Source organism: Numenius arquata, chromosome 6, assembly GCF_964106895.1.
Source record: "Numenius arquata chromosome 6, bNumArq3.hap1.1, whole genome shotgun sequence".
In the NCBI taxonomy this organism is placed as follows: domain Eukaryota; kingdom Metazoa; phylum Chordata; class Aves; order Charadriiformes; family Scolopacidae; genus Numenius; species Numenius arquata.
Window position 1 is genome coordinate 63,634,904 of NC_133581.1, and position 27,443 is coordinate 63,662,346.

The following is a 27,443-nucleotide window of genomic DNA, read 5'->3' on the forward strand; positions in this document are numbered from 1 at the left end:
AGAAAGAGGTGACTTAAAAACCAGCTGAACGTGACACTTGCCGAATTAAAAGTGGACCCTCTGAAACGCAACTGCTTAGAAATACACTGAAAAGATAATTTTTTTTTCCTTTACTCTAGAGCCAGACTCCGGAGCGCGTTGTGGCCGCCCCGAACTCGCCCAGCAGGACGGGCCGCAGCCAGGGGCTCAGCAGCGGTTTGCGGTGAGGGGCGGCCCAGCTGGGGCTGCACGTCCCCCTTCTCCCCGCGGCCACCGCCTCTCAAGGGGCCAGCGGGCCACCTCGGCCCCGTGCCCGCTGCGCGGCAGGCGCGGCCCGCCGGCCGGCGTGGGGGCGGCGCGGAGGCATCGACGCCGGCCGGCAGGGGGCGCCGCAGGCGGAGGCCGCGCACTCCGCGTCGCGGCGCTCCAGAGGCGGCGGGGCCTGCGGCGTGAACGGAGCCGGGAGGCCGCGGTGGGAGGGGAGAGGGGGCACGGCGCGGCGGGAAGGGACCGGGGCGGCGCCACCACCATGGAGATCGGCACCGAGATCAGCCGCAAGATCCGGGTGAGAGAGAAGCAGCCGGGGCGCTCCCTCTCCACCCGCGGCAAGGGCTTGACCCCGCTTGCGGGAGGCAGGCCCGGCTGATGGCTGAGGCGCCGGCTTCCCTCCGGCCTCCCGTTAGACGCGAAGGTGGCCAGGGCGTTGCGGGCCCCGCACCGCCGAGCCCCCTTCCGCCGGGGGAGGGAAGCGGCGGGGTGAACCCGCAGCCGGGCCGGGGTTACCGGGAGCTCCCGGCAGCGGGCGGCCTTCGGCCCCGGGGCTCCCCGGGGAGGGTGATGAGCAGGAGAGCCGTTGTTTTGGGAAGCAGAGTCGGGGTCCTGCCGTACCCGGGGAGGCAGCTGCCTCCTCTGTCCCCGGAGCTGGAGTTCTCGCCCTGCAGTGTCCCGCCGGGGAGGCAGGCCCGGCACCGGGGGCTGCCCGGGAGAGGCAGCAGCCGTGGCCGGGCGGTCTGGTGTGAGCCCCCGTTACCGTCAGGTCCCATCAGCTGCTCCCCCTCAGCAACCACGGCTTGAAAATCCTGGCAGGTTTTTCTTTTTTCTTGCTGAGCCGGGAATGACCTTTTATTAAACCACCCTGGGTTCGTTTTCTTTGCACCTCATGAGCCCGGGTTGTCGCTGCTTAAAAAAGGACAGCTGGGACTTGGAGGTTGTCTGGTAGCACCAGAAACTGGGAAAATATAGGAAATATGGTAGAGACTGTGAGATTCCTGGCAGTTCTTGCTATTCTGCTCTCAGTCCCTCACTGTTAGAACATTTATATCAGGAACAGTAGAGAATAGGAAAAGTAACCAATATCTTTAGTTAATGAGAAAAACTTTGCTAAACCTCCTACCGTTTTGCAGTTAGAAATACTTCGTTGCTCCATCCCTTAAATGCTGTTTCATTATTTTTTAGGGTGCTATAAAAGGAAAGTTGCAGGAGCTGGGGGCTTATGTTGGTAAGTTTTATCATGTGTTTAGCAATCTTCTTTAGGCTTCTTGTTGTTAGGAAACAACCAGCTAGTTAATGGAACAGCATATTTACTCATTATGGACTGTGTATAAAAGCTTTAAACTTGAGGTGAATTATATGAAGTTCTGGACTATTATGAAAGAAAAGGACTTCACAAAATATGTATAGTCTACACGTAAGAGGCAGTACGTGGGCATCTGAAAGGAAATAGCCAAGAAGACTAAGTCTCCCCTTTCAAGGAGAAATGGTGGCAAGAGATTTGAAAGAAAAACACAAAAAATGATGTGTCTGTGAATGAATATTTAAGGAAGTTTCTTTGAAGCACAAGGAGAAACATTATATAAAGCAAGATCCTTGCAAATTTGGGAGCAGTTATCTGGGACCACTCTGAGGTGGAGTTAGTGTTTCATAGGCATCTTTTCAGCAGACTTTGGAATTCAGGGTAAGACATTTGTCAAAAGTAGGAGAAAGGATATTACTGTAAGACAGAGATAGGCTGACTGTTTTGGGAGGTGGAAAGGCCATGTCAGGAACATTATGTAGGACAAATCTGCAAAATGTGAGAGCTTGACTGTTAAGGGGAAAACTAAGAGCTACATTAAGCTAGCATTGGTGGAACAGATTTAACTGAATCTTAGAGGCAGGGTGAGATTTTTATTTTGGATTGCGAGGAGATACGAGCAGTGTGAATGTCTATGTTTTTCTTTTTTTTTTTTTTTTTTTTTTTCCCCGAATCCAGGACTGAATGGGTATTGCACTTAAGAGCACCTGTTTTTACAGCAGTAAAAGCTGATAATCTAAACCAATGTTCTGTTGGAAGCAGAATACCTCAGTCCTGCAACTGCCTTGTTGTTGTCTGTGATACTTCTTGGATTTCAGGTGAAGGAAAGGAATTAAGAGCATAGTTCAGAGATCCCTTGAGTTGCAGGACTAAGTTCCAAGTCTGTAGTTTGATCTTGAATTCATCTTATTTCCTATGTAAAGGGGGAATTTTGTTTATGGAATCAAAATGTATTGACTCTATAGAAGGAAGTTACATACTGCTGATGTTCTGAACTTAGCAGGTGCCAACAAACCGTGTTTAGAATTTTTTTCATTGTAAGGCTGTCCTTTTTTCTCTGTCTCAATAGTTGTCTTTTTCAGTAACTTGGTTTCGGTTTTTTACTATCCTTCCAGGTTTCACTTTCTCAGTCCTTGATCTGTGTTTTCTTTTTCCTGCATTTCTGAAAAAAAAAAAAAAATCTTTCTTATCTCTAATACTAAGATGCCGGTAGAATACTAGTAATCTTCCAGCTATGGCTGAGTGTGCTTTGTTTTTCTTTTCTGTCTGCTTCCTGTATTCAGAAGGTAGTTCCCAAGATCAGCGTACAATGTCTGCACTTTATTCTCAGTCACCTTATGAACTTTAAATAACTCTGTGTTCTTTATTGCCAAGTCTGACTTCCCTTGGCTTCTTTTTTGTTTTTAAATCACTCTTTCGAAATTTCTATCATTTTTCAGGTTTCTTTTCTTGACTAGAGTATTTTGGACAACTTTTCGAGTAATGTTTTTCTAAAACTTTCTTCTTTTTGCTAACAAAAATCGGTTCTCCATCCTTCTAGACTCTGTGAGCAAGAACCGCTCTTTTGTTTCTTTCTAACTGCTAGTTCTTTTCTTTTGAAAAGTCTTCTACAACAAGACACGTTGAAACTTATTTGTTGTGTAGAACTTACAAAGGAAAAATTTGTATCTGTGAAGCAAAATAAAGGTAGTTAAATATTCATCAAGTATCAAAATTTTCAAAAGGCTGCAGTTTTGCATAAAATTTAAGTTGATATAAGCCAACAGTCGCTGAGAGAAGCAGTTGTTTCTTTCTTTCCTTCTTTTATCGTACAGTTACAGGTAATTGTGCTAACTTATGTTTTGATCTATGCTTAAAGTATCTTCTTCTTTACTTTATCATATGTTGAACTGCCTGAGAAGCTTGAACAGGTTTAAAAGTAGGTTGGCCAAAAAGTAAAATGTATTCAAAGTTCTGGGTGTCTATCCATCTTGTGCAACTTGTGGTTTTCATTGGAAAAAAAAAAAGCAACAAACCAAAAAGTTAGGATTTAGACTGGGAATGTGCTACATTGGAATGCTTGAATGGTGATAGTGGAGTGCGGGTGCAACGTATGTGTTTAGTGCTGTGGTCTAGGGTACAGATTAATTAGTTACCAGGTACGTAGAGAGACACAGAACACAGAAGAAAGGCAATTCCTTTGATTTATTTTTTGATTTCTATTTGCAATTTTTAATTTTGGGTTTTTTTTTAATGGTGTGTACAGACTTGATGAAATGAGTACAGCTATATTGGTGTCTTGGTTCAAATGCACAATTTGAAGTGGATTTTCTAAGTACCTTCACTTTCTGTTGTTATGTTCGTGTAATGGAGTGCCATTAGAGAGCATGAGATGTTCGATTAAACTAAATTGAAATATGTGCTTAAGAAGCGTATCTAATGCCCTCGAGCCACAAATACGCCATTCAGTCCTTCAGAGTAGACCAGAGCTAGGCCAAAGCAAAAAGCTGAATACCAAACTCCCCAAACCCTTAATGGATTAATGTCACATTCTGGGCACCTTCTGAGCCATTCGGATGAGTAGGGTTACCCTGTGTGAGCAAACCAGCAAGGGCATGGATTTCTCACTGTGTAGGAAATTGCATACGTTAGGGAGTTGGAGAATCAGGCTTTTGGGGTGGCTGTTTGGTGTCAGGTTTGGGGTTTTTTTTGCAGATGGAAAATCTAGAAGTTAATACAGTTTTGATTTGTTTAATGTACAAATCAGAAAGGGATATTTATCTGTTTGGTGTTTGTAGCTAAAGAAAATTTGACAAGGATACGGTGCTATATTTGGCAATATTTGAAATGATGAAAATTGTAGACAGTTTTTAGTGTTCAAGTAAAAGGATATAGACAGCAGAGTGGCTTTCTTTTATTATGTTCTTTTTGTGTGTTATTTATTCACTTTTTAAATACTTTGATCTTATCTTCAGCTTATGCTCTTGTGAAGTTGACGATCTTTTATTCCTCACTTTTAGCTGAAACTTGTCTTGAACCTCAGAGGAAATGGAAGTCTTGTTAATTTGCTTACCTAATTCTCTGCCTGCAGAGTCTCTATAGTAAAACTGGGGAAAAAAAATCTGGTTACGCGTTTAAGGATGTCTGTTATGTCTTTTATTGTACTTTAAAACAACATATTTCTCTTTCTATTAGATGAAGAGCTCCCTGATTATATTATGGTTATGGTGGCCAATAAGAAGAGTCAGGAGCAGATGACAGAAGACCTTTCCCTTTTCCTTGGAAACAATACTGTCAGGTTTACTGTCTGGTACGTTTGTAAGCTACTTCTCACACCTTTTACCGATAATCAGGACTGCTCTTTATAAGTGAAACATGAGAATTTAAGAAGTTATTATCTTCCCATTGTGGAATTTACATTAATCAAAACTTTTACTGTGGAGGTCTAATAAGTAAGTTATTTTTAGTGTGTCAACAGTTAGGCTATTGCAGTGGTAGTTAAGTGGCAGAGGACTGCAGCGCTTGTATTCTTTGTTTGCTCATAAGTCCACTCAGATTTCTGAATGAAGTGTGAAACGCTCAGGTAAGTGAGGGCCGTATGTTGACTTAAAAAAATTATTCCTGCAAAGGAGACTGTGGGCATGAGAGAGTTTCACACTGTTCCACACTTGTCGCTAAATTGGAGAGATACGGATTCAACGGGTGGACCGCTTAGTGGATAAGGAATTGGCTGGATGGTCGCAGTCAAAGAGCTGTGGTCAACAGCTCAATGTCCAAGTGGAGACCAGTGACGAGTGGTGTTTCTCAGGGGTCAGTACTGGGACCAGTGCTGTTTAACATCTTTGTTGGGGACGTGGACAGTGGGATCGAGTGCATCCTCAGCAACTTTGCCGATGACACCAAGCTGTGTGGTGCGGTTGACACACTGGAGAGATAGAATGCCATCCAGACGGACCTGGATGGGCTTGAGAAATGGGCCTGTGCAAACCTCATGAAGTTCAACCAGGCCAAGTACAAGGTCCAGCATGTGGGTCATGGTAATCCCAAGCACAAATACAGGCTGGGCAGAGAATGGATTGAGAGCAACTCTGAGGAGAAGGACTTGGGGGTGTTGGTTGAGGAGAAGCTCAACATGACCCGACAATGTGCAGTTGCAGCCCAGAAAGCCAAAACTGCATCCTGGGCTGCATCAACAGAAGCATGGGCAGCAGGTCAAGGGAGGTGATATGCCCCTCTACTCTGCTCTGGTGAGACCCCGCCTGGAGTAGTGTGTCTAGCTTTGGAGTTCTTAGCACAAGAAGTAAGTGGACCTGTTGCAGTGAGTCCAGAGGAGGGCCATGAAGATGATCAAAGGGCTGGAGCACCTCTCCTATGAAGACAGACTGAGAGAGTTGGGGTTCTTCTGCCTGGAAAAGAGAAGACTGGGGAGACCTTATAGCAGCTTTCCAGTACTTAAAGGGGGTCTGCAGGAAAGAGGAGGGGGGACTCTCTATCAGGGAGTGCAGCGATAGGACGAGGGGTAATGGTTTTAACTGAAAGAGGGGAGATTCAGATTAGATATTAGGAAGAAATTCTTTGTGAGGGCGGTGAGACACTGGAACAGGTTGCCCAGAAAGCTGTAGATGCCCCATCCCTGGAGGTGTTCAAGACCAGGCTGGATGGGGCTTTGAGCAACCTGCCTTGGTGGGAGATGTCCCTGCCCATGGCAGGGGGGTTGGAACTGAATGATCTTTAAGATCCCTTCCAACCCAAATCTTTCTGTGATTCAGTGCAGTTAGATGTAAAACAGTTCTTCAAAGACAGACTTCTTTGCTTTATGCCAATAGCGCTTCACATTGCAGTTGTGCACGGGAATTACTGTTTCAGGACAGATGAGCAGTGGATCTAATTCTGCATAGTGTCTCTGACAAGGCTTAGCACCAAATGCTTACGTATTCCCACCTCTCAGGCTATTTATTTATTGCCGTCACCCAGCTCTACAAAACAAAAGTAGAACCCCAGAATTACTGTGAGCAGGAGAAATTAGTAACAGGTGAACTCTTTTCTAGATTCCTGACAGCGTGGATGAAAATGATGCTTTGCTGCAGAACAGCCTTAGCCATTATATTTCCCATGCATTTTCTAGTACTGAATTTGACTTGCAGTATAAATCTTTAATTAACTCCATGTTTCAGAGTACCCAAACAGTTATTTCACTCCAGAGACTTTTCTTGCTTTCAAAGTTGTGTGTTTTTGTCAAGTTAATCTTATTTCTGAGTCCCTAACTTAATACAGTTTTGAGGAACATTATTTTGTTTTGTATAGATAAGAGAAATACTACTTCTTTTTTTTTTCTTGCTTTTTCAGTTTGCTTCCTTTGAAATTTTCATACTGACTGGTTACATTCACTTCCAGTATTTCATCTGTGTGATTATTCAAGTTCCCCTTTATTTGGTTAGGAGCTTCTGTGTTATTAAATAGCAGAAAGAAACATTTTAGAAGTTGGATGTGTTACAAAACAATGAACATTGACAAAAAGTGAAAATTAGTTCCAGCTGTTACACTTCACTGTATTAACTGTTTAAACTAATGGATTTCCGTGTGACAGAGTTACTTGTACGGATAGAATTTGAGTTTGCTTTCGAAGTTTTCAATTTTTTCCTGACATTTGTCAAAAATATAAGAAAGGAGCGCAATTAATCATGCACCCCTTTTCTAAAAAATACGCAGGCATTTATGTTCTTTATTCCCTCTTGCAGCCTGCTTCAGCAAAGCTTTTGGTTTTCACCTTAGCAATAAGTCGTGCAGTTGTCTTTCTTATAGTTTTGGGAGTCAGTTGGACAAATTAGTGAGGTTTACAAGTCGATGAGAGTAACTCCATTCCTAGAGTTTTGACTGAATCCTGATATACAGTCAGAAATAACAGTAAAATGTAGCAACAAACACTTTTATGGCTTTGTAAACGAAACTAAAATTTAATTGAAAAAAATAATAGCAATGTAGAGAAAGCAAATTTCAGCAGGGAAGAGAAATTGATTATTTTTTATATACATATATTTAGAACTGGATATCAACTATATGTAGATATTATATCTCTTGCTGGTTTTGACAACTGCTTAAATTCCAAATGTGATGAGGCTTTTAATATCAATTCACTATCCACCTTTGTTTATAAATACAAATTCCATGTCAGAGTGCTTTATCAGGTAACAAGTTAGGTATTAGTTAAAAGAATGATGGAAAAGAAGACAAGACAAAACCTATGCAATAAGCTGTAAGAGGACTGGTGGAAAAAAGTTAAATAGCACTGTAGTTGGGAGTTTTACATGCTTTTATTTCTTCTGAAGGCAACCCAGAATGTTTACATTCTTAAACATTGGGTCTCTGGCTAAATACAATACTCAACAAGGCCTGCCTTCCTTGGTTTGTAGCTGGTAATTCAGGGTCAGCTGGCAAAGTGTCACAGCAATTCAGTGGCAGAGCTGGCAGTCCTGCTGCTCGGCCAACACTTCTTATTCTGAACCAAGTGTCAGGTCACAGTTATCTGGAGGTCAGTGTGAAAACTGATAGCCATCAGCAGAGCTCAGTTGACGAAAATTTTAAGAGCGTTCTAGTGAAAACTCATAAGGAGGTGAGTGCAAGGCTTTCTTGTATTCACATGCAGTCTTACTTTTCCCAGTTTTCAATATGTTTTTGTTCCTCGGCTCCTTACTAGACTTACAGTCTAAGTTATGGAGATTGCCCTTTTTCACAGGCAAAGGGCAAATTTTGTACCTTGCTGAAATGTTTTTGCTCACCAACATGTCTCAGAGAATATTGTTGGTATATAAGAAGCATGCGGAAAAAATCCTGAGTATGTTAAATGCTGTGAATTGTATATTGTTTAGGTTTGTATTTAGAATTATATTTAACTCTGATGTGTAATTAAAGTCTCGTATAGGAAGTAAAATTTTCAGCTATAGTTAGGTTTTTTGAATCACCCCTTTTGAAGACATTTAACTCATACCATTGACTAGTGAAAGAGTGGAAAGTACTGGCTTTAATTATATAAACCAACTAAATGCCAAAAGTAGATGAAGTGATGAATACGCTACCTGCATGTAGGAAGACTCTTTGGAGGCAGGATACTTAAAGCCTCCCTCTTGATGTTAAACACATGTCAGTTGATGGAAAGTCTTAGATAAATGAGGTGCTTGTTATAGGAGGGGAAAGGCAGTTTGTTTCTGAAAGATGATTATTCTGAATATAAGTTAAAGTTCTGTTATTTCTCCTTTTTCTCTTTTGCTTCCTTCCCTGTCCCCCGTCTGTTTCAGGCTCCATGGTGTTTTGGATAAGCTGCGATCTGTGACTACTGGTGAGTAAGAAAATTAGTTTTGAGTGAATGTAGGTTTATCTTTTCTGTGTTGTGAGTCTAATGAGTTTTTAAAAAGATCTTAGCTGACTCTTTTGTTAATTTTCAATTTATATGGTCTTTTGGGACCTGACTCTTTAGAAAATTGTTTTATATTTTGTGACAAAGAATTTATTTCTGACTCCAGAACTTATTTCTGGGTGTTTCTTGCTGATGTTTTCAGCTGAAACAGCTTTCAGCATGTTGTGTCTTCAGATCTGCGCGATGTCTTGTTTGCAGTTTCTTAGCTACATTTACTGCAAAATCTCTATTGCTGTCCTGTGATATAAAAATAAAAGGTGCCTGTCTCCACAGAACCAACTAGTGTGAAATCTTCAGAATCTAATATCTTTGAGAGCAGCCTCCCTTCCAGCAAAAGCAGTTCATGTGTGAGTGATGAGAGGAGGCGTGAGGATACCCTGCCACCTCTTGCAGTTTCCAGCACTCGGACTGAAAGAAATGATTCAAGAGTTTCAACGAGCTCCCAGGAGCAGAGGAACGCTGCTTCACGGTACGGCTTCTGGTTACTTACTAACACACAGTCCACATTCATAGTTGTGTGACGGTAGTAGCCGTTTTGAAGAGCACAGACACTTGGAAAGATCAAAGTAGTTTTGAAGAGTAAAGCATTGCTACAGTTTGTTGCCTAAGAAACATTACATCAGGAATTCAGTTCCATTTCTTTAAGCAACAGATGGGTGTAGGTTAATTAATCAAAGCAAAAATAGAGATCAGTATGTTAGATTTGTATAAACAATAATACCTTCATGATTCTTCCCTGCTGACTTTGTTCAAAAGACAGTTCTCATTTTCCAGAACTTTATTTGCAGATGAGTTAATAGTTGGCAATTTCTTATTTTATCAGGCAGTCTTGTGAAGATGGTTCTACGTCCCGCTTAACATCTACAGTCAAGCCTTTGAGGGAACTGTCACCTTCTGAAGCTGTAATTGACATTAAACCTGAGCCAGATGATCTAATCGATGAAGACCTAAACTTCGTCCAGGAGAATCCTTTGTCACGGAAGAAACCTATTGTAACTGTAACTTATGGTTCTTCTCGTCCTTCCGCTGAACTTTACCGACCACCAGCTAGCAGGAGTGCAGATGGCCATGTACATGTGCACAGATTGTCACAACAGGGCACCTTACAGGGAAGCCGGCAGTTAGACACACAAAGCTGCAGGTCTTTGGAAACAGGCCAGCTGTGCAATCCAGAAGCATTTGGCAGCTTAGCAGAAAGTTACAGACCCACCTCCAAACTTAGTGCCGATAAAGTAGGCAGTGAGGTTGGTACGATCTAAACTATTGGAATGTTTCACACTTGCAAGGAACCTAGGTTCCTGTGTACACTTCCAGTAAAATCTGACCTTCCAGAAATCGAAGGACTTTGGTCAGTGATGCCAGTGATACCCGTTCTTTGGGTCCACTGATAAAAAGAGATTGCATAGTTTTACATCATCACCTGACAGGTTGCTGCATCTCAGAATTAATTGGCTTATACATCTTCATGCCATATTTAGTTGGACTAATAGGTTAGCACATTGTTACGATGCACACGATGAATCAGAAATAATAATTTTGATCTCGAGATCATTGGAACACCATGATCTTCTGTAAGCGCTGTGTAAATCTCCAGCTTTAAACAGTTCTGTAAATCAGTATTTTGGCGATGCTGTTTATTCAGACCTATGCTAGATATACATTAGTCTCTCAAGCCCAAATATGTTGCTTAGGATTATTATTGTTATTACTATTTAGAACCATGGCATTTAAGAACTCTTTGGGGTGGGTGTTGTAGAAGGACAAACTGAAAGGTGATTGCTGCCCCACGTGCTTCGGAGGCCAGACTGAGCTAGGCAGGGTGAGAGTCCCAGCTGATAGTTTTAAGACTATCCATATGAATTAGTTGAGCCCTGTGTGAGAGAAATGAAGGTTGTTCTGGCTGCTGGTGTTATAATGAAGCAGGGATTTTACATACCTTGTATTTCAAGTGCACCTGTGTTTGTTACTGCTTATATAGTTCTCTGCTTTGCTGCTACTTCCTTAGTTCTGTATAAAGGATGATGAATTTTATTCGGAAATCTAGGATGCTTTACAAAGATAAGTGCCTATGTCTGTTTTTTAAGACAGGGAAGTGAGAATGAGAATATAGTGGTTTGTTTAAGGTGGTAGATAAGTCATTGATGAATGACAGTCACACCTTTCCTTGGAGATGTTAGAAAAAGGTCTTGTGATAATTTTCTTGTATTACTATTTCATGAATAATATCTATAACTCTGGACCTTTGCTGTATTCTGCCTTCTCATAGACAAGTTCTTCTGCTTTGGGAAGTTTTACCTTTAAAAAGATCATTTACTCAGGTATTGAGTTTTTTTACTGTATGAATCTTCTGTATCTGTGAGGTCCAGGTCCATCCCTGAGAATATTTCTGCTTGGAGGATCCAGGATTTAAAGGTTACTGTGTACAAACCTGGCATCCGGATGGCTGGTTGTGCTCCTGTGTAGTTCAGTGCTGAGCGATGGTTCCCACAGGAATTATTGACGTGTGCTTTCTCCTATGCATTTACTCAGCCTGGTATTTAAATTTGTCACTACCGTGTGCACTGTGGTGGTGGTGAGTGACTGTGTCAGAAGAGGGACCTTGGGCTGCCTAAACTTGGCCATCCTGGCCCTGCATAGCCATTAGCGTCCGTTGGAATATGTCAGTTTGATAGAAATTAATCCTTATGCTAATCTGAAATTAAAGTTGATGCAGAGGAGAAAGTCATTATTACTGATTTCATTTTTCTCTATCAGACTTTCAACAGATGCATCTCCAAGGGTAGTGTGAATTTCTTTGGAAAACCCTGCTTTGTCCATAGATGTTGGATAAATTGTCCGTACTTAAGACCTTTTCTTCTCCTTTTCTAAAAGTTATTTACAGTTAGATTTTTAACGAGATACGTGTCTGATTTTCGTATTCTCTAGTTCTGTCACTTGTTTCTGCAAACAGTACTGGAGTCCTAGGCTCATGCAACTTGCATGGAAGTTCTCCATCTTCTGGCTATAGGTAGAATTGCAATATTTTATTTGCTGGCTTATTAATACATGTTTCACACTAAATTAAGTATTTTGGCTGCTCTGTTGTAGGAAGAAAGCTCCCGGAAGAGACGGTTGCCTGTTGTAAGCTCAGTAGTCAAAGTGAAAAAGTTCTGTAATGATGGGGAAGACGAGGAGGAGGAGGAAGACTATGGATTGCGAACAGGAAGCATCTCCAGCAGCGTGTCTGTACCTGCAAAGCCAGAAAGAAGGTACTTAAGATCTCAGTGATTCTACGTGGTTTCCAGAATGAATTTAATGAACAAAAGCTTTGAAAGTGGAAGCTGGGCAAAACTGTTTGCAGTTTTGAAAATTAACAGACAAAATCCAGTATGTTATTTTTATGGTTTTTGTGCAATCTCAGAACTCTATGGGTGAGATGTCTGTTTATACTCCGCTTTTTCCTCCTGATTTTGTAACCTGTTTTTGATGTGCATAAACTGCAACAGAACGTGAAATCTTAAACTATTTGGGAAAAGTTTAGTAGGAAAAGAACATTAATGTTGGCACATTTCAGACCAGATATTTAATGTGGTAAAATAATTTTCCAGGATTGACTTTTAATGGCTTTGTTTTTATTTTGGGAATAGTTTTCAGACCAATTATCACTTGTTCTTTAAGGTCATTTCAACTTTTCAAAAGACTTGAGAGAATCTTTCCTTTTTTTCCTGCTCCCTAATTCTGTCTGAATGTCAGGTGTCAGTCAAATTACACCAATACTTGGTACCTGATTTTCAACAATAAGAGGAAGAACATTTAAACTAGGGAAGAGATGGTTCTACTGATCTACTGCCAGCTTGTTTAAGATGGTTTAAGCTAGTACACGTTATTGAATTTATCTGATTTAAACTTCCTTATTGTTGATGGATGTTCAAAGACAAAGAGAAGGCTTTTTTTTTTTTTTTTTACAACTAGTATATTTTGGTAGAGTCAGTTTTCAGCCTACTAGTGCCAGCGCAAACACAGTAACAGGCATGTGAGGGGCAGAAGTGGGAGGAAATTGATGGCAGAGCTTGTGCCTTTCAGTTACAGCGTGGTTTTACAGCAGCTTCTGCTGAGAGGTGAAATGCCTCTGGACTTCTATTTTTGAGAGTGTTTTGTGGATCCCCATCCACTCAGAGAACAGATTAACAAGCTGAAAAAAATATGGATAAAGCGATTTGAGCTGATGATTTCTATCAGTATTACGCATAACTGTGTTAACCTGTTGAAATACCTTTGATTAACATGGATACAGTTGGTGTTGCAATTCATGTACAATTAATTTTTTTCTTTCTCTCCCTTAGACCTTCGTTGCCACCTTCAAAACAGGCCAATAAGAATTTAATACTGAAAGCAATCTCTGAAGCACAGGAATCAGTTACAAAAACAACCAATTATTCCACTGGTAATTAGCATTATTTTTGTTTGTGCTAAGCTATAATATTTCCAAGCCCTGTTTTATAAATCCAAGCTAAAGATAGCAATTAGAGATAAAACAGAATGTTAAATAGCGCATGTCAGTGATACGTGTAAGGGATGGTGTCCCGTGAACGTTACTTTAATCTTCAGTGGTGAATTATGAAAGCATAAACATGGGAGGAAAGAGTTACTTAAAAGACACTAACCAAGGTAGTAAGTCTATGGAGTGTATTGATACAATATGGAAGCGTGAGAAGTATTGTGAAGTTGGTTGTCTACAGCATACAGCCATATACAACACACCAATGATATATCAGTTTATATTCTCTTTTAAATAGTGAGGCTGCAATGTTAGGTCAGTGGTTTTAGGTATTGAGTTGCAGTCGATGCAGCACCTGAACAGCAGCCTGTGTGTAGGCGTTCAGTTCTCTTAGCTAGGAGAGACTGCTGCTGGGGAAGGGCGAATCCAGCTGTTATCTTCTCTGCTTTCATTTAATTGGGTGTTAATAAAGCCAGTGTTGTCAGCAGGAAGCATTGCACGTTCCCAGGGAAGGAGCAGTCACTAAACTACCTAAATCGTGGCTTTTATGCCATCTGGAGCAAAGCTATCCAAAATCTCTTGCCTGCTCTCTTTCTCAAAACCTGCAAGCTAACTGTGAGAAACATATATCTTCCTTTTACGTTAACATATTTATAAAATATGTTAATACATAAGAAATCAGCGAATTAATTACATGTAAAAGTGGATGAATGAATACTTTGCTGATGTCGTTCTAATGCTTCTCAGGCTGTTTTGTCTTACAAGTAGGTGTTCTGAGGTGCCTCTCATAGAGCGTTCTATGCACATGCACAAGTGTGTTTTCTCACTTAAGGATTTTACAGGTAGCTAAAGAAGCTTTTTGTGGAGACAGATGCTTGGGATTTTTGTGTGTGTATGTAGGAATTTCTTAGAGTTATTTTAGCACCATATCTAAAAACAGTAGCGTTGTGCAATTGGGTTGTATGTAAATGATTTACCATTGGTTCTTTATTTAAAGTTCCACAGAAACAGACTGTTCCAGTTGCACCAAGAACTCGAATTAGCCCAGAAGAATCTCAGTTAGAAGTAATCCATGTGCAAAACAGATTGCCTGCTCTGAGTTCTCAACTTCAAGTAGAAGAGCCAAAGGAACAGACAGTTGAAGGAATTCAAGGTCATCTGATAATATTCTTTAAAAATTTATACCAGGGAAATGTCATTTTACAACAGGCTGAGCAGAGAAAAGAAATAATTTTAATTTTTAAGTCAGCATCGAAAGTTGCGTGTGGAAATGCCGTGAAACTCAAGCAACTTTCTGAAACCTGACTATGTGTACACATGCACCATCAGACACATACACACAGAGGAGGTGACAGAGCATTCTGGCGTATCACTGAAGAGTAATGTTGCATAAAATGCAATAAGCAAACGTATCCATTTATAGGGGGGTAACTTCTCCTTTCCCCATCCTTTGCATTTTTTTTCCCTTACTATCTTGTAGGAGTAATTCTGTCACAAAGCTTCAGGTGGGAGAGTTGAGACACTCTACATTTGGAATAATTTTGCAGCGTATGAAGTGTTACAAGATTATTTCCGACATATTGTTACCACACAAATAGTTCTAATGTTTTGGATTTTTTTTGTGTAAATATTGGAGTACTATATTTGCTGTTACAGGACAGCTGATAGCAGGATAACTGTGTGAACAGTACTCTTTGTTTTTACTTCTGTTATGAAATTCCTGAAGGAAAATGGCAGAACATTTAAAGGAGATCAAAGGGCCAATGGAATCCTGGGCTGCGTAGGGAAGAGTGTGGCCAGTAGGTCGAGGGAGGTCATTCTCCCCCTCTACGCCGCACTGGTGAGGCCGCAACTGGAATACTGCATCCAATTCTGGGCTCCCCAGTTCAAGAGAGACAGGGGACTACTGGAGAGAGTCCAGCCTAAGGCAACTAAGATGATTAAGGGATTGGAGCATCTCCCTTATGAGGAAAGGCTCAAGGAGCTGGGACTCTTTAGCCTGGAGAAGAGAAGGCTGAGGGGAGACCTCACGTATGTTTACAAGTACCTAAAGGGTGGGTTGAAGGATGATGGAGCCAGACTCTTTTCAGTGGTTCCCAGTGACAGGACGAGTGGCAACGGGCACAAGCTGGAACATAGGAAGTTCCATTCAAATATGAGGAGAAACTTCTTTATGGTGAGGGTGACAGAGCCTTGGAACAGGCTGCCTAGGGAGGTCGTGGAGTCCCCTTCTCTGGAGATCTTCAAGACCCACCTGGATGCAGTCCTGAGTGATGTGCTCTGGGCAATCCTGCTTCAGCAGGGGAGTTGGACTAGATGATCTCTAGAGGTCCCTTCCAACTCTGACAATTCCGTGAAAGAACTGTGTGTGTGTGTGCCTGTGTTGCATTACAAGGAATTGATGAGAAGTGAGTTGATGGAAAAACAGTCCTGTAAGAAGTTGTTAGTTTACTCTTGCTAAGTGTTGGGATACTTAGACTGTTGAGTAAAATTTGGTTTGAGTAAGATCTTTGTTACATCAGCTTATGGTGATTTTTAAGGAATGGTAAACATTTGTTATTAAAAAAAATTTTTTTTCAGTCTCTTACTTATCACATAGGTATATTTGGAATCTTTCTGCTAACATAAAATAGTTAAAATTTTATCTGTAAAGTATGTAAGAAGCAGCTTTATCAGTCTTTGAATTAATATACAGAAATATTTATGCTAAATATTTTTTCTCTTTTGCCATTGAAATGGAAATGACAACTTGCTTAGAAAACCTCCAGGAAGCAAAATAAATTTTTTCAAAGCCCAAGCCAAATGTAGAACAGTCCTACGTTTCACCTCTTTTAAGAAGACCGTAAAGTAGTCCCTTGCAGTTAGTCGCTTCCCTCTGTGCATGTTCTCTGAACAGTCAGCATCTCTACAAATAAGAAGGAAGAACTTGGCCTTTGTAAGTTGCTGTACCCCCAGACCTAGTTCATGCTGAGCAATGATAATGGGAGAGACTGGATTCTCTTCAGTATTTAAATTTTGCCATCCTATCTGGCTGGAGAAAACTCGTTCCTATTTCTGAAACAATGAGATTGGCGTTTTTTTGTTGTGTGTTGGTGTTTTTTATCAAAGTTCTTTAGTTCTTTAATCTATAGTTTCCTTTTGACATGCAGTAAAATATGCTTCTAATTACTGGTTTTTTAGGAGCTGAACAAAAGGAGCTCTCTTCTCGGCTGCAGATTGATCCTGTGATTGAAGATACCTTGCAAGTGACTCAAGGTTAAGTCTTGTGATCTTTTATTTTCAAACTGAACACCACTGGTCAGTGAATGTTAAAATAGAACTTCTTTTTCAAGTAATTATACTGATTTCTAGTATTTTCTAGTTTCTATGTCTCTAAGGAATAGAAGTGTTACATCAGCAGGTGTTCAAAGTCTGAGAGATTTGGGGTGTGTGTTGACCCCTTCAGTGCTGTTTCAGCACATCCATTCCAGTAACGTGGTTTCCTGGTCTGGCCTAACATGGCCTATGGCTCCTGTTGATCCACTTCTCTGGAATTAGCAAGGAAGTAAAAATGTTTTCTGGAAGCTACTAGTAAGAAATCAAAACAAAATAAAATTAGCTGGTGGGCCATTTAAATTGATATTAAAAAATATGCTGTAAGTTAAGAGTACAACTACAAACTTATTTTTCTCTTTTTTATGTAATTTTTCTCCCATTTCAGATTACTACGATGCAGAATCTATGGTCCACGCGGACACTAGGTCATTTATCCTGAAGAAGCCCAAATTATCAGAGGAAATGGTGCCACAGAATCAGCAACTGGGGAAGAGGGGCCCAGAGGCAGTACGGGTACTCTCAGGGCGTCTGATACAGACACGGTAAGAAGTTCTTTCTTTTAGGACTTTTATTAGTCAGAATGCTTGTTTTGTGGTTTAGATGGAGTCATGCAGTTATACTTGTTCTTGTCAGTCCAGTGCTAAATCGTAGAAAAAGGACTGATATATACAGCAGAGAAATTAAAAATGGGCAGAAAACCTCCCAGAATTCCTTCTAACTGGAAGATAATTCCCACGGTCAACTGTAGCTTGAGTGTGTCTTTGATTTGTGTCGTGGTTTGGGCCGACTTTACCAAAACCGGACCGACAGATGGCCCTTTTCCCCCCTTCTCCCCCCCAAAAAAAGAGGAGAGAGGAGGAGAAAAAGATAAAGGAGATTCAGAAGTTTAGAATGAACTAAACTACTTTAATGAAGAATTAATATTAAAATAAAAATAAAGAAGAAATAATGAAATAGATACAATATATACAAAACCGTATCAAGCTCCCAGGATGACAGTCACGTCACCGGCAGGCACTGGGGAAGTCCCAGACTGGACTCAGCAACGAATGGGAACTGGATTCCAGCTGGGGAGTCAGGAACACACGGATCGGGATCAAAGGCAGATGAACAGACAGAGTCCTCTCTGGACGTTGGCCATTGCAGGAAGGGGGGCTGACCCTTTGATCCCTCAGCCTTTATACTGAGCATGGGGCAGATGGGATGGAATACCCCAGTTGGTCAGGTTTGGGTCACCTGTCCTGTCCACTCCTCCCCACTGATGTGACCCCTCTACGTTCTTTCCGTTTCCGACCCTCTAAGGGGGCAAATAACGAAATTGGCCGACCTTGGTTGTTACAGCAATAAGTATAAGCAAGGGCCTCCCTGCATACCATTCCTTGGCATGGAGCACAAACATTGGTCTGATCATTCTGAGAACGAGCAGTTTTCTCCACAATATGCCGTTAATTTCAGAGAGTTAGAGGAGGCCTAGCTAGGATGTAAAGTTACAGAACAGAAAATTGGTTCAGTTTTACTTCAAACCGGGACAATTTGCAAGAATGAAGAGGAAGGAACCGAAAAGTACTGCTCTTTTTTTGTCATTCTGAGTTCTAAAATCTTAGTTTAGGAATAATGTTGCTTAAATTGCCTTTAGTTTTATGGCTGCTTTGCCCTGAGATCACACTTCTTAAGAAATGTCTTTTAAGGCAATTTGGAGAACGGTGGATCCTGAGCTCTCGGTGCTGGAGGTAGAACAGCACGTTCTGCCTGCAGGTGGCTCGGTACCCGCAAGCCAGCAAACAAGTGGCCTGTGGGACAAATGATTTAAGGCTCCTTAAGGGTGAGTTTGGCCAAGAGAAGTTTAAAGGTCATGTTAGCTTCAAATGATGTGCTGCGGATACATTTTCATTGCTCCAGATGAGCGATGGGCAGTGCACAGTCGTTTTCCTCACTTGTTAAAGGCCTGATATTTCCTGCTGCCAAATAGTTTTATGTATCTTACCTGTTGAGGGTTAAAAACCACTCGGAACAGCGTGATCTTCATCACAGTGGGCTGCTGTGTTTGAGAAACTGTCCATGCTTCCTTTCCATGTGGCTTTGAACAGCCTGTGTTAATTAAAAATAAAACCAACAATGAAGAAGCAAACCCAAAAGGATGACCTCTCAATGTCACAGTTGAAAACTGTGACTGTGCTGCAGGAGAGTGGTACATTTTTGCGTGTTCTTAATGTGTTGTTTTTCCCTCCTCTTAAAGGCATTTTATGCTGTAATTGCTTTTAGCCTGATTTCCTGGAGAAGCAAAGTTTATACCATCACTGTTTGTCAAAGTTGAGAACTCCATAGTGCAATTCCAAATGTTTAGAATCCTGTGGGGTTCAGGAAGTCCCTTGGGTGAAATGGGTGGGACAGCAGAGGACTGGAGAAAACATACAAAAACATACATGTTCTTATACTCCCTCTTTTGCCCACATCAGACACGGGATAGGTATTTTGGAGGAGACACCCGTTTTGTGTGTTAAAAGATCTGTGATGACAAGAATGGTATTTACCCTTACTTTTTTTGTCTCAAACCCCTAAATTCTTCAAAACATTAATCACTATTTAACCGTGTCTGTAAATGAACTTTCAGATTTATGTGTTCTGCAGAACAAACTGCAATGCGCCTGCCAAATTCCCTGCTGAATGCCCGTGAACGCTGTATTTCTTATTAGTGCCTCAGGGAGGCGAGAAGGCAAACTGTTAATTGGAGGACATTATAGCAGTGTTAAAAGCAGGTTTGTTACTGCGTGACTCTCCATAGATCAGCTCGTACGACTTCTCGTTCCTAGCGCAGCTCGTTTTCACTCAAACCTCTCCAGTCAGAAAATCTATTTTTACTACGTTTCTTTCTTTGACAGAGACCAGCTGGCGCAGCCGGAGAAACCTGCCAGTCCCAAGTTCATCGTGACGCTGGACGGTGTCCCCAGCCCGCCAGGATACCTTTCTGATCAAGAGGAGGAAGATCTTTGTATAGCTGAAGGATTAAAGCCGATTGCCCAAAATCTGTGTGTGGGCAAAGGACTGAAAGGCCTTCGAGCGCAGCAGATGCAGGTTGTAACCAGGCAGCTGGAGAGCTGTGACGGTAATTCCGCTTTCCAACAGGTTCTAACCTTAACGTGCTGGTTTGATGGTGGATAGAGCTCTTGGGTACATCCTTGCGAAGAAATCAAAGCGATGGTGTTTATACTTCAAACTAGAACATTCTTTAGGCAAATTAAGTGTGATTATTTCAGTGGGGCCATATTTTTAGATGCCGGTAAACTGGAGCAGTACAGCACATGAGTAATTCTCTACGCATCCCGGTATTGGTAAAATTTGGGTTTTTTTCCTTTGGAAACGTGGTTTGTCTTCATTGCCAGAAATCCGCACTTCTGGGTGATCCATTATCATTTGTCCCCATGCTGATGGACAGGAGACTTTTGCAGCAAACGTTTTGCTGTGCCTTGAACTTTAAAAAAATACTTTTAAAAATGGTATTAATGGTTCTTTCTAGATTAGTGATATCAAAAGGAGCCTGTTAAGGATAAGGTGTTGGTAGAGTCCAGTTGCTAGAATCTCTGAAAACAGAACTTAAACAGTGTACGATTTCACTTGAGGGTTTGTCTGTTGAGGATGCCTTTTGAATAACGTGGGAAATCGCTTGCTGAAGCGTATGTTTGAATCGTTTTGAATGCTGACACGGCGATGAAAAATGTAGAGGCTACTCTTTTGTCATAGACCTGTTGAATATTTGCCTTAAGGTCTTGTTTGGATTAATTTTTTATTTTTTTTAGTTTTCTTATGAAAATAAAGACCTTTATTTTCCATAGTAGTGGTGCATCCAAATTTTCTGAACTAAATAAACACTATTATTTGAAGCTCTACAGATAACTCTTAAATTTCATGGATCCAGCTGTAAAGCTGCAATGCAGTTATGAGAGACCAATGGGGGAAAAGTGAAAGATCTTTTAAGTTCGTGTTCTTTCAATCTCCCTGGCTGCAGAAATACCACACATAAAGCTTGGAATTTCTTAAAATATTTTTTGGATTGGAGTCTGGATTCCAGTAACTGAAGTGAATGCGGTGTCTGTCCGAGCAAATTACATGGAAGTGGGTCTTTTACGGTGTGTGCCCCCATGTACTAATAAATCGTATCTGATTTGGTGTAAAAACTGAGGTGGAGGCTTTTTTTAACTTTATCCCTTGAAATAGTTTTCTCGAGCCAAAAAAATGTTGGAGAAAGGCAGCCTAGCTCTTACTAACATGTGGCTCAGCAGAATGGTTGTAACTAAGGTTCAGTCGAAGAATCCTTGTCTTGTCTGATCAAGATGTGGTCTGTTTGGATTTGCGAAGAAAATGAATTTATTTTGCTTGTAAACAGTACAAGTTTGATCTTTTATCACCTAAAGGCAGCTCTCAGCCCAGTATTGACTTCTTTCATTTTGTAGTTTTAGAAATTTTTTTCAAATTATATGCTTGTGCATAGATTTTTACTTTTTACTGTCATGACTTTCTGATTACTAGAGGCTTATCAAGAATTGGGTTAGAAGGAGAGAGAATAGGAGATACTCTGAATTTCAATTATGTTAATGCCAAATTGCATATAGAATCATAAAGGTTCCAGCTTTTTTTTTTTTTTTCTTCTTTTTTCTTTCCTTCCCAGTGGACATGGAAGAGTTGAACGTGCTGCAAAAGCAGGAGAAGGTGCTTGAACGCTGCAAGTACTGGCCTGCCTGTAAAAATGGAGACGAGTGTGTGTTCCATCACCCCACGCTGCCTTGCAAGTGAGTGCTGCAAAGCTCAGCCGCTCGGCACGTTACTGTTTTATTTCGGTGCTACAAATTTCCCTTCTGCGTTAGGAAACCTTCCGAGGCGGTGTAAGTCTGTGAGGGTGGGATCACTCTCATTACTTCTGGTTTCCTCCCATCTCCCGCGTGTCAGAATCCACTGATGTTTTGAATAAGTAAATGCACAGCTGGGATCACGCCGGGGAGAGCTTCGTTTACAGACAGGCTGGTGGTTCTGTGTTGCTTAGAGATGTGGGAATTGGTGTCTTCTGAAAATAACAGCTGCTTTTCTGCCGGCTGTCAGAATGCTTTTGAACATGGTAGGGTACCATTACATAGTAATGCAGTGATTTTTTTATTTTTTTTTTTTTTTTTAATTTATTTGAAAGCAAAGGCTAACTCTTGAATGGGCACTGTGCCTTTGGCTTCTCCCCCACGAGCAGCAACAGTCTAGGAAACCACATTCTGTTTTGAGATAAACGTTACCAGATTGGGTAGCTTCATTTACTCACACATCTGAATTTTCCTTTCAAATCCGACATAACTAAATTCAAAATAACACTTTCTCTTTGGTGAATGAACGGTGTTACTTAGGGCATTAGCTTGCTACTAAACTCCACTGAGCGCGAGGTGGCTCAGTTACTTATTGCAGTATTTCACCCCAGGAAGATGAATGGAGACGTTTTTGTGTCCAGCTGGTCCCCGACACCCGCTGGCCGCCTTTGGGAAGTCACCAACACACGAGTCCCAGCCCTGTTGTACTTCTGCCTTTCGTGCACAACAGCTGCCGGGGGATTCTGCTCTGAGAATGGGCTTATGACTCCATTTCTTTTCCCTCAGAGTTTTTCCTAACTGCAAATTTGCTGATAAATGCCTGTTCATCCATCCAAACTGTAAATACGATGCAAAGTGCACTAAGCCAGACTGTCCGTACACTCACGCCAGTCGCCGAACCCCCCATTCCTCTCCTAAACCAGGTGAGCGCCTCTTGTTGTTTTTCTGAGCTTTAAATGAAAGCGCGAATGGTATTTTTTGGAAGGAGAAAGCGACAGTGGTGAAAAAATAACTTTTTGCTCGATTTGACTTAATTTTATTGCAACTCTTAATGCTAGATGAAGAGGAGTAATACGGTGTCACCGCAAAAAAATGTTTCGGAAACGTCTCTGAACGCTTTTACGCAAGAGTCCACACGAAACCTGTGTGAGGCCGAAGCGGTGACTCGCACAAATCGTCCCTTCTTCTGCAGGGATCAGCCAGCAGCGCACTTACGCTCAGTTTTCTTTCTTAAATTGGATACACCTTGTACCAAGAGCTTGGGACACAAATTGAAAACAGAGGTTTCTGTCTCTATATGAACATTATTTTTTTTTTTTTTCTTTAATGACACTGTAGGAGTTAATTTTGTGTAACGATGAGCTGGCTTCCAGGGGTGAGGATGCCGGGTGAAGGCCGTGGCTGTGTTTGGAGTAGGGGTTGGTATTCCCGAGCCTTGGGACTGTGCCCAGGTTGGGGGGCCTTTACTCCTCTGCAGCCACCATCTTTGGGAAGCGGTTTAGCCCTTTAGTCCTGGCGCGGCACGGTTTTGTTGCTTTGCCAGAAGGCAGAGTACAATGTGCCCATCTCCTGTGTCACTTCCAGCAGCTCCTCTGTGTTCCTGGAAAGTGCGCTCCTGCCCTTTTCAGTCTCCTCGGCTCAGCCTCTGACTTGCTGTGTCTACATTGAACATGGGAATTTCTCTGCCTCCCGGGATCTCCGTTTGGTTTGCTGCAAGCATTGCCGTGACCAGGGCACCTTCTGTCCTGACGCGGTGGAGAACCCAGACTAATGATTACCTGATGGTCCTGTTCTGCCCCAGGATGAGATCCACGTGGTGCACTGGGATAGGCTTCCCGTATTTCTTGCAGGATTGATACATCTTGTGTGGAACTGTATTAAAAGAGCGATTCCTTGCGATGCGGACTGACCTCCTGTTCTGTTCTTTTCCGCTCTTAGCGCCACTGCCCACGCCGTCTCTACCCTCCAGTAGTCCGCTCTGCAAGTTTTTTCCTGCTTGTAAGAAAATGGAATGTCCTTTTTACCACCCGAAAGTAAGAATTGTCTCCTGTCTCTTCCTTTCCTTTCTAGAAAAATACCTGAAATGGATTACTTTGGGTCGGGAAACGTCACTACCATTTCACGCTTTCTGCTGTTACTTTTCACATTCTAATTTTAGCTCAGAAAGTACAAGAGACTTCTGTTCTAGGGAATTGTGTCCCTGCATATTCTTATGCCAGTAAGTTTAGAATGATTAGAGCTGGAAGGGACCTTAACGATCATCAAGTTCCAACCCCCCAGCCATGGGCAGGTACACCTCCCAGCAGACCTAGTTGCTCAAACTGGTCTACAAATGAAAACAAAATGAAAGTTTAGTGCTTTCCTGAGCCCTAACAATGCTGAAATGCAGCACTCTGTTCCCAGATATTATTAGCCAGATGCTGGGGCTTTTCCTCTGCCCTTCAGCCAGTGCTGTGTCCTGCTCCGCGCTTGTACCCACACAGCACTGGACTCTGAACCCTCTAAAGCCTGGTGTGGTGGCACATTTGGAGCATCTAATTCATAATTCATGCTTTTGGGAAAGGATTTCCTTCTGTCGTTGGGTTGAACTGATTGCACTAATCTATGCAGCTGTTGATTCAGTTACTTATCAGATACGTCATAATAGTAATACAAATTAATTGTATTTCTTAACTGTATTAATTAATACAAATGTAGCTTATCGAGGCGATGAGCCAGCCAACTTCACGTAGCCTCTTCTGAAGTGCTTTCCCTTCCAGCACTGCAGGTTTAACACCCAGTGTACGAGGCCAGACTGCACTTTCTACCACCCAACTATTGCCGTGCCCCCGCGCCACGCGCTGAAATGGACCCGGACTCAGACCAGGTGAGATGCTTTTCATTGGATCTTTCTTAAGTTTAGGTTGTATTTATTTTTTTAGACTTATGTCACCGGTGTAGCTGTACTCCCAGGAGTAACGTGCGTGTGATGAACACCGAAGGTTGCGGGAAGAAAGGTGCCAGTTACAGGCATCGTTCTTTTAAAGAGAACTCTGTACTGTTTGGGTTTTGCAGCAGAAACATTAACTAACGTGACGCAACACTGGAAAACCAGGATCTGGCAGAGTCACCGGGAGCCTGACCCGGGCAGGTTGTGTTTCCCGAGTTTTATTTGAATAAAGCTGAAAAATCCAACATCGGCTCTTCTTTACTGTTCTTTTATCTTATGCCCAAGCCGCCTTTTCCACAAAATATTCAGTATTTCTCACATTGGCCTGTCTTAAAGACGCTCAAATCACGTGAGCCTTTCCCTCCAGCTCATCTCAGCTGCAAAGTCTTTAGCGGGGGCAGGAGGCAAATGGCTTCTCAAATCCCCTTCACGGCCCCGGGGTTGGGGCCGGGGGGGACAGGGATTGTTCCTCACGTGGATTGTTCTTCTCTTTCCCCCCGCAGCGAATGATTGGGAGTCAACTCCAGCGAATGATTGGGAGTCAACTCGGGACTGAGCTTTGCCCCCTCCGGACAGTCGCGGGAAGGAAGATGAACCACCAGGGGCGCGGGCTGTTTAAAAAAAAAAAAAAAATTCATGCATTTTGAACTTTTAATATACGTTGTTTTCATAAACTGAGGCTGATTGCGTACTTGAAATGGCTCTAATTTTCCAAGTTTGTAAGTTTGAGCAATTTTACATTTTTTTTACGCTGTAAGAAAAAAAAAAAAAAATGTCTGCATAAGAAAAGTTTTACTTTAAATTCCATTAAAAACTTTCAAAGCACATTTGGTGTTCTCTTTGGGTTATGTTTTTGGAGAAGGAAGTGGATCATCAGAAGGTCTTCGGAAGCTTATTCCTGTATTTGGATCACACTAGAAGTACTTTCTGGTTCAGCAAATGTTTGGAACTGCTGACCCAGCAAACAGTGAGCGAACTCTTCCTCCGCTCGCAGGGAAAAAGAGAGTAAAGGGGGTGTCTCTTGGGTGGTTTTTTTTCCATGATAGAGGGAAAAAACAAAGCCAAGGGAACAAAAATGCTTCGTAAGAACAACTAAAACAAAGATCCTGTGCTCCATTTAAAAAGCCTACGAAATTAAATACCACTTCACTTGAAAATAACTGATTTCAGATGTCTCTCTTTGTACCAGGAAGGCAGAAAGTACCGCTCTGAACCTCCTCCTGAAGAATCCTCCTTCTCCCAGTGCCCCCGAGGGCTGGATGTTCTCTGCCATTACCTCCTTTGAGCCAGTTCCTGGGATTTACGCTGCAAAAAATAATGCCGGGAAGGCGACCACAAAGATGTTCAAGGGGGATTATAATGATGACAAAGTGTTGAGCAGTAACATAAATGCACTTTTTTATTAAATCTTTCATATCTTTTGGGGAACTACATTTTCACAAAAATATACAAAAGAATTTCTTTTTACAAGTATTTACATTCAATATCAGAAAACAATGTTAGCTACATATTTTGAACTTAAATTTGACAAATATAGTCTTGAATTCTGAAACTGGACACTCCAGGAAAGTATTTATTATTTCTTAATATTTCTTTTTTTTTTTTTTTTTTGGTGAAATAAAAGTACTCAAAGTTCATATTCAAATTTAAAAAAATCTTAATGCAAAAAATCTGACATTTAAATTTTTTTTATATATATATATAATATATATACTTGAAATAAACATACAACATTGTTACAGGGATTAGATGTTCATGGTGGAAACCAAAATGGAATACACTTAAACCCATGATCCTTATTACAGTAATACATGACCATACCTTTGGACTAGTTTAAAATACCTCTTTTTTTTTTTGTCTTTTTTTTTTTAATTTTTTTTTTTTTTTACTTTTTTTCTTTTTTTGTTAAAGCAAGAGGGATTATCCGACACACTCCATAATGAAACACAACAAATCTGAACAGACGACTGGATTTTAAGCTTAAAGAACCTACGCTCAAATATTTTTTCTAAGGTGACCTGAGGAGGAGAGGACGGAGCGATCGCTGCGATGGATTTCCAGGTGAAAGACTGCAAAATACATTATTTTATTTTTTTTTTTCTACAGACTTTTCCACTGCCTTCAGAAATACCTGCCCCCGCGAAGCTCTTTTCCTTTCCGCTGGGAGACGAGGAGCTGAGAACTGGGCCGGGGCAGCAGCAAAAGGAGAGCTACCTGCGCTTGCGGGACTGCAACGCCTTGCGTGTTTGACGCCGCCCTGGGGTACCCTGGGGAGCAGAAGGCAAAGCGCTGCTTTTTCTCTGCTTGAAAAAAAAAAAAATAATGAAAAAAACAAAAAAATAACCAAAAAAAAAGTGAATAAAAGCCGATGTATTTTTAAAGGGAACGCTCCTAATGCTTTTACTTCGATCGTGACGTTATTTTAAGTGATCCTTGTGGGCTTGAACCTATTCTTACAGTGAAATTTTACATTAAAAAAATGCATTACCTTTCCTCACAAATTCGTAAAACGCAGCTTTCCCGTTACTCAGCAGACTCTGCTGTATGCCCGTAACTCAACCGCAAAGGCATAAACGAAGCTTAATAATTACCAGATACTGCTTTAAAAAAAAAAAAATAAAGAAGCTATTTTGCAGCTAAAAGCACAGCACCCTGACAGGTGGTAGCAAGGAAAGGGAAAACAGACCAGAGATGTGCAAAGTACGACCCAACAGCACCAACGTTGCACAAAAGTACAGAAAAGAACCCATTATTATTATTATTATTATTATTATTTCATGCAATTGTGTCTGTGTTCATGCCTGGAGTTTCTTTAGAAAGTCTATTTATTAAATTCCCCAATAATACAGGATAGAGCGTGTCCTGGGGGCGAGCGGTGTTCGAAAAAAATCACGGAGTTACGGAAGTACCAGTTACTGCTCCAGAGCTCAACATCGGGT

General features: G+C 41.5%; 1 protein-coding gene across 3 annotated transcripts; it reads left to right on the forward strand.

The window, feature by feature from the left end:
- Nucleotides 1–413: 413 nt before the first annotated feature.
- ZC3H14 (zinc finger CCCH-type containing 14) lies at nucleotides 414–25,330 on the forward strand. Of its 3 annotated transcripts, none has more exons than XM_074149938.1 (17): nucleotides 414–544; nucleotides 1,435–1,477; nucleotides 4,727–4,841; nucleotides 8,824–8,864; nucleotides 9,216–9,411; nucleotides 9,766–10,186; nucleotides 12,030–12,190; nucleotides 13,265–13,365; nucleotides 14,417–14,572; nucleotides 16,600–16,674; nucleotides 17,120–17,276; nucleotides 19,614–19,837; nucleotides 21,398–21,518; nucleotides 22,362–22,498; nucleotides 23,514–23,608; nucleotides 24,335–24,441; nucleotides 25,008–25,330. In XM_074149938.1, exons 1-17 carry the CDS (start codon nucleotides 509–511, stop codon nucleotides 25,012–25,014), a joined length of 2,193 nt encoding a protein of 730 aa, XP_074006039.1. In that variant the 5' UTR covers nucleotides 414–508; the 3' UTR covers nucleotides 25,015–25,330. The 3 variants fall into 3 exon arrangements, with proteins under 3 accessions (XP_074006039.1, XP_074006041.1, XP_074006040.1); XM_074149940.1 differs by having other exon boundaries at nucleotides 9,766–9,934; XM_074149939.1 differs by having other exon boundaries at nucleotides 423–544; nucleotides 9,766–9,940.
- The last annotated feature ends 2,113 nt before the right edge of the window (nucleotides 25,331–27,443 follow it).

What these genes read in the sequence shown, in the direction of transcription:
- ZC3H14 (XM_074149938.1), top strand. Translation starts at nt 509, where the DNA reads ATGGAGATCGGCACCGAGATCAGCCGCAAGATCCGG. An exon ending in GGGCGTCTGATACAGACACG is followed by an intron (nt 17,277 to 19,613) that starts GTAAGAAGTTCT and finishes TTTCTTTGACAG; the next exon opens with AGACCAGCTGGCGCAGCCGG. An exon ending in GCAGCTGGAGAGCTGTGACG is followed by an intron (nt 19,838 to 21,397) that starts GTAATTCCGCTT and finishes TTTCCTTCCCAG; the next exon opens with TGGACATGGAAGAGTTGAAC.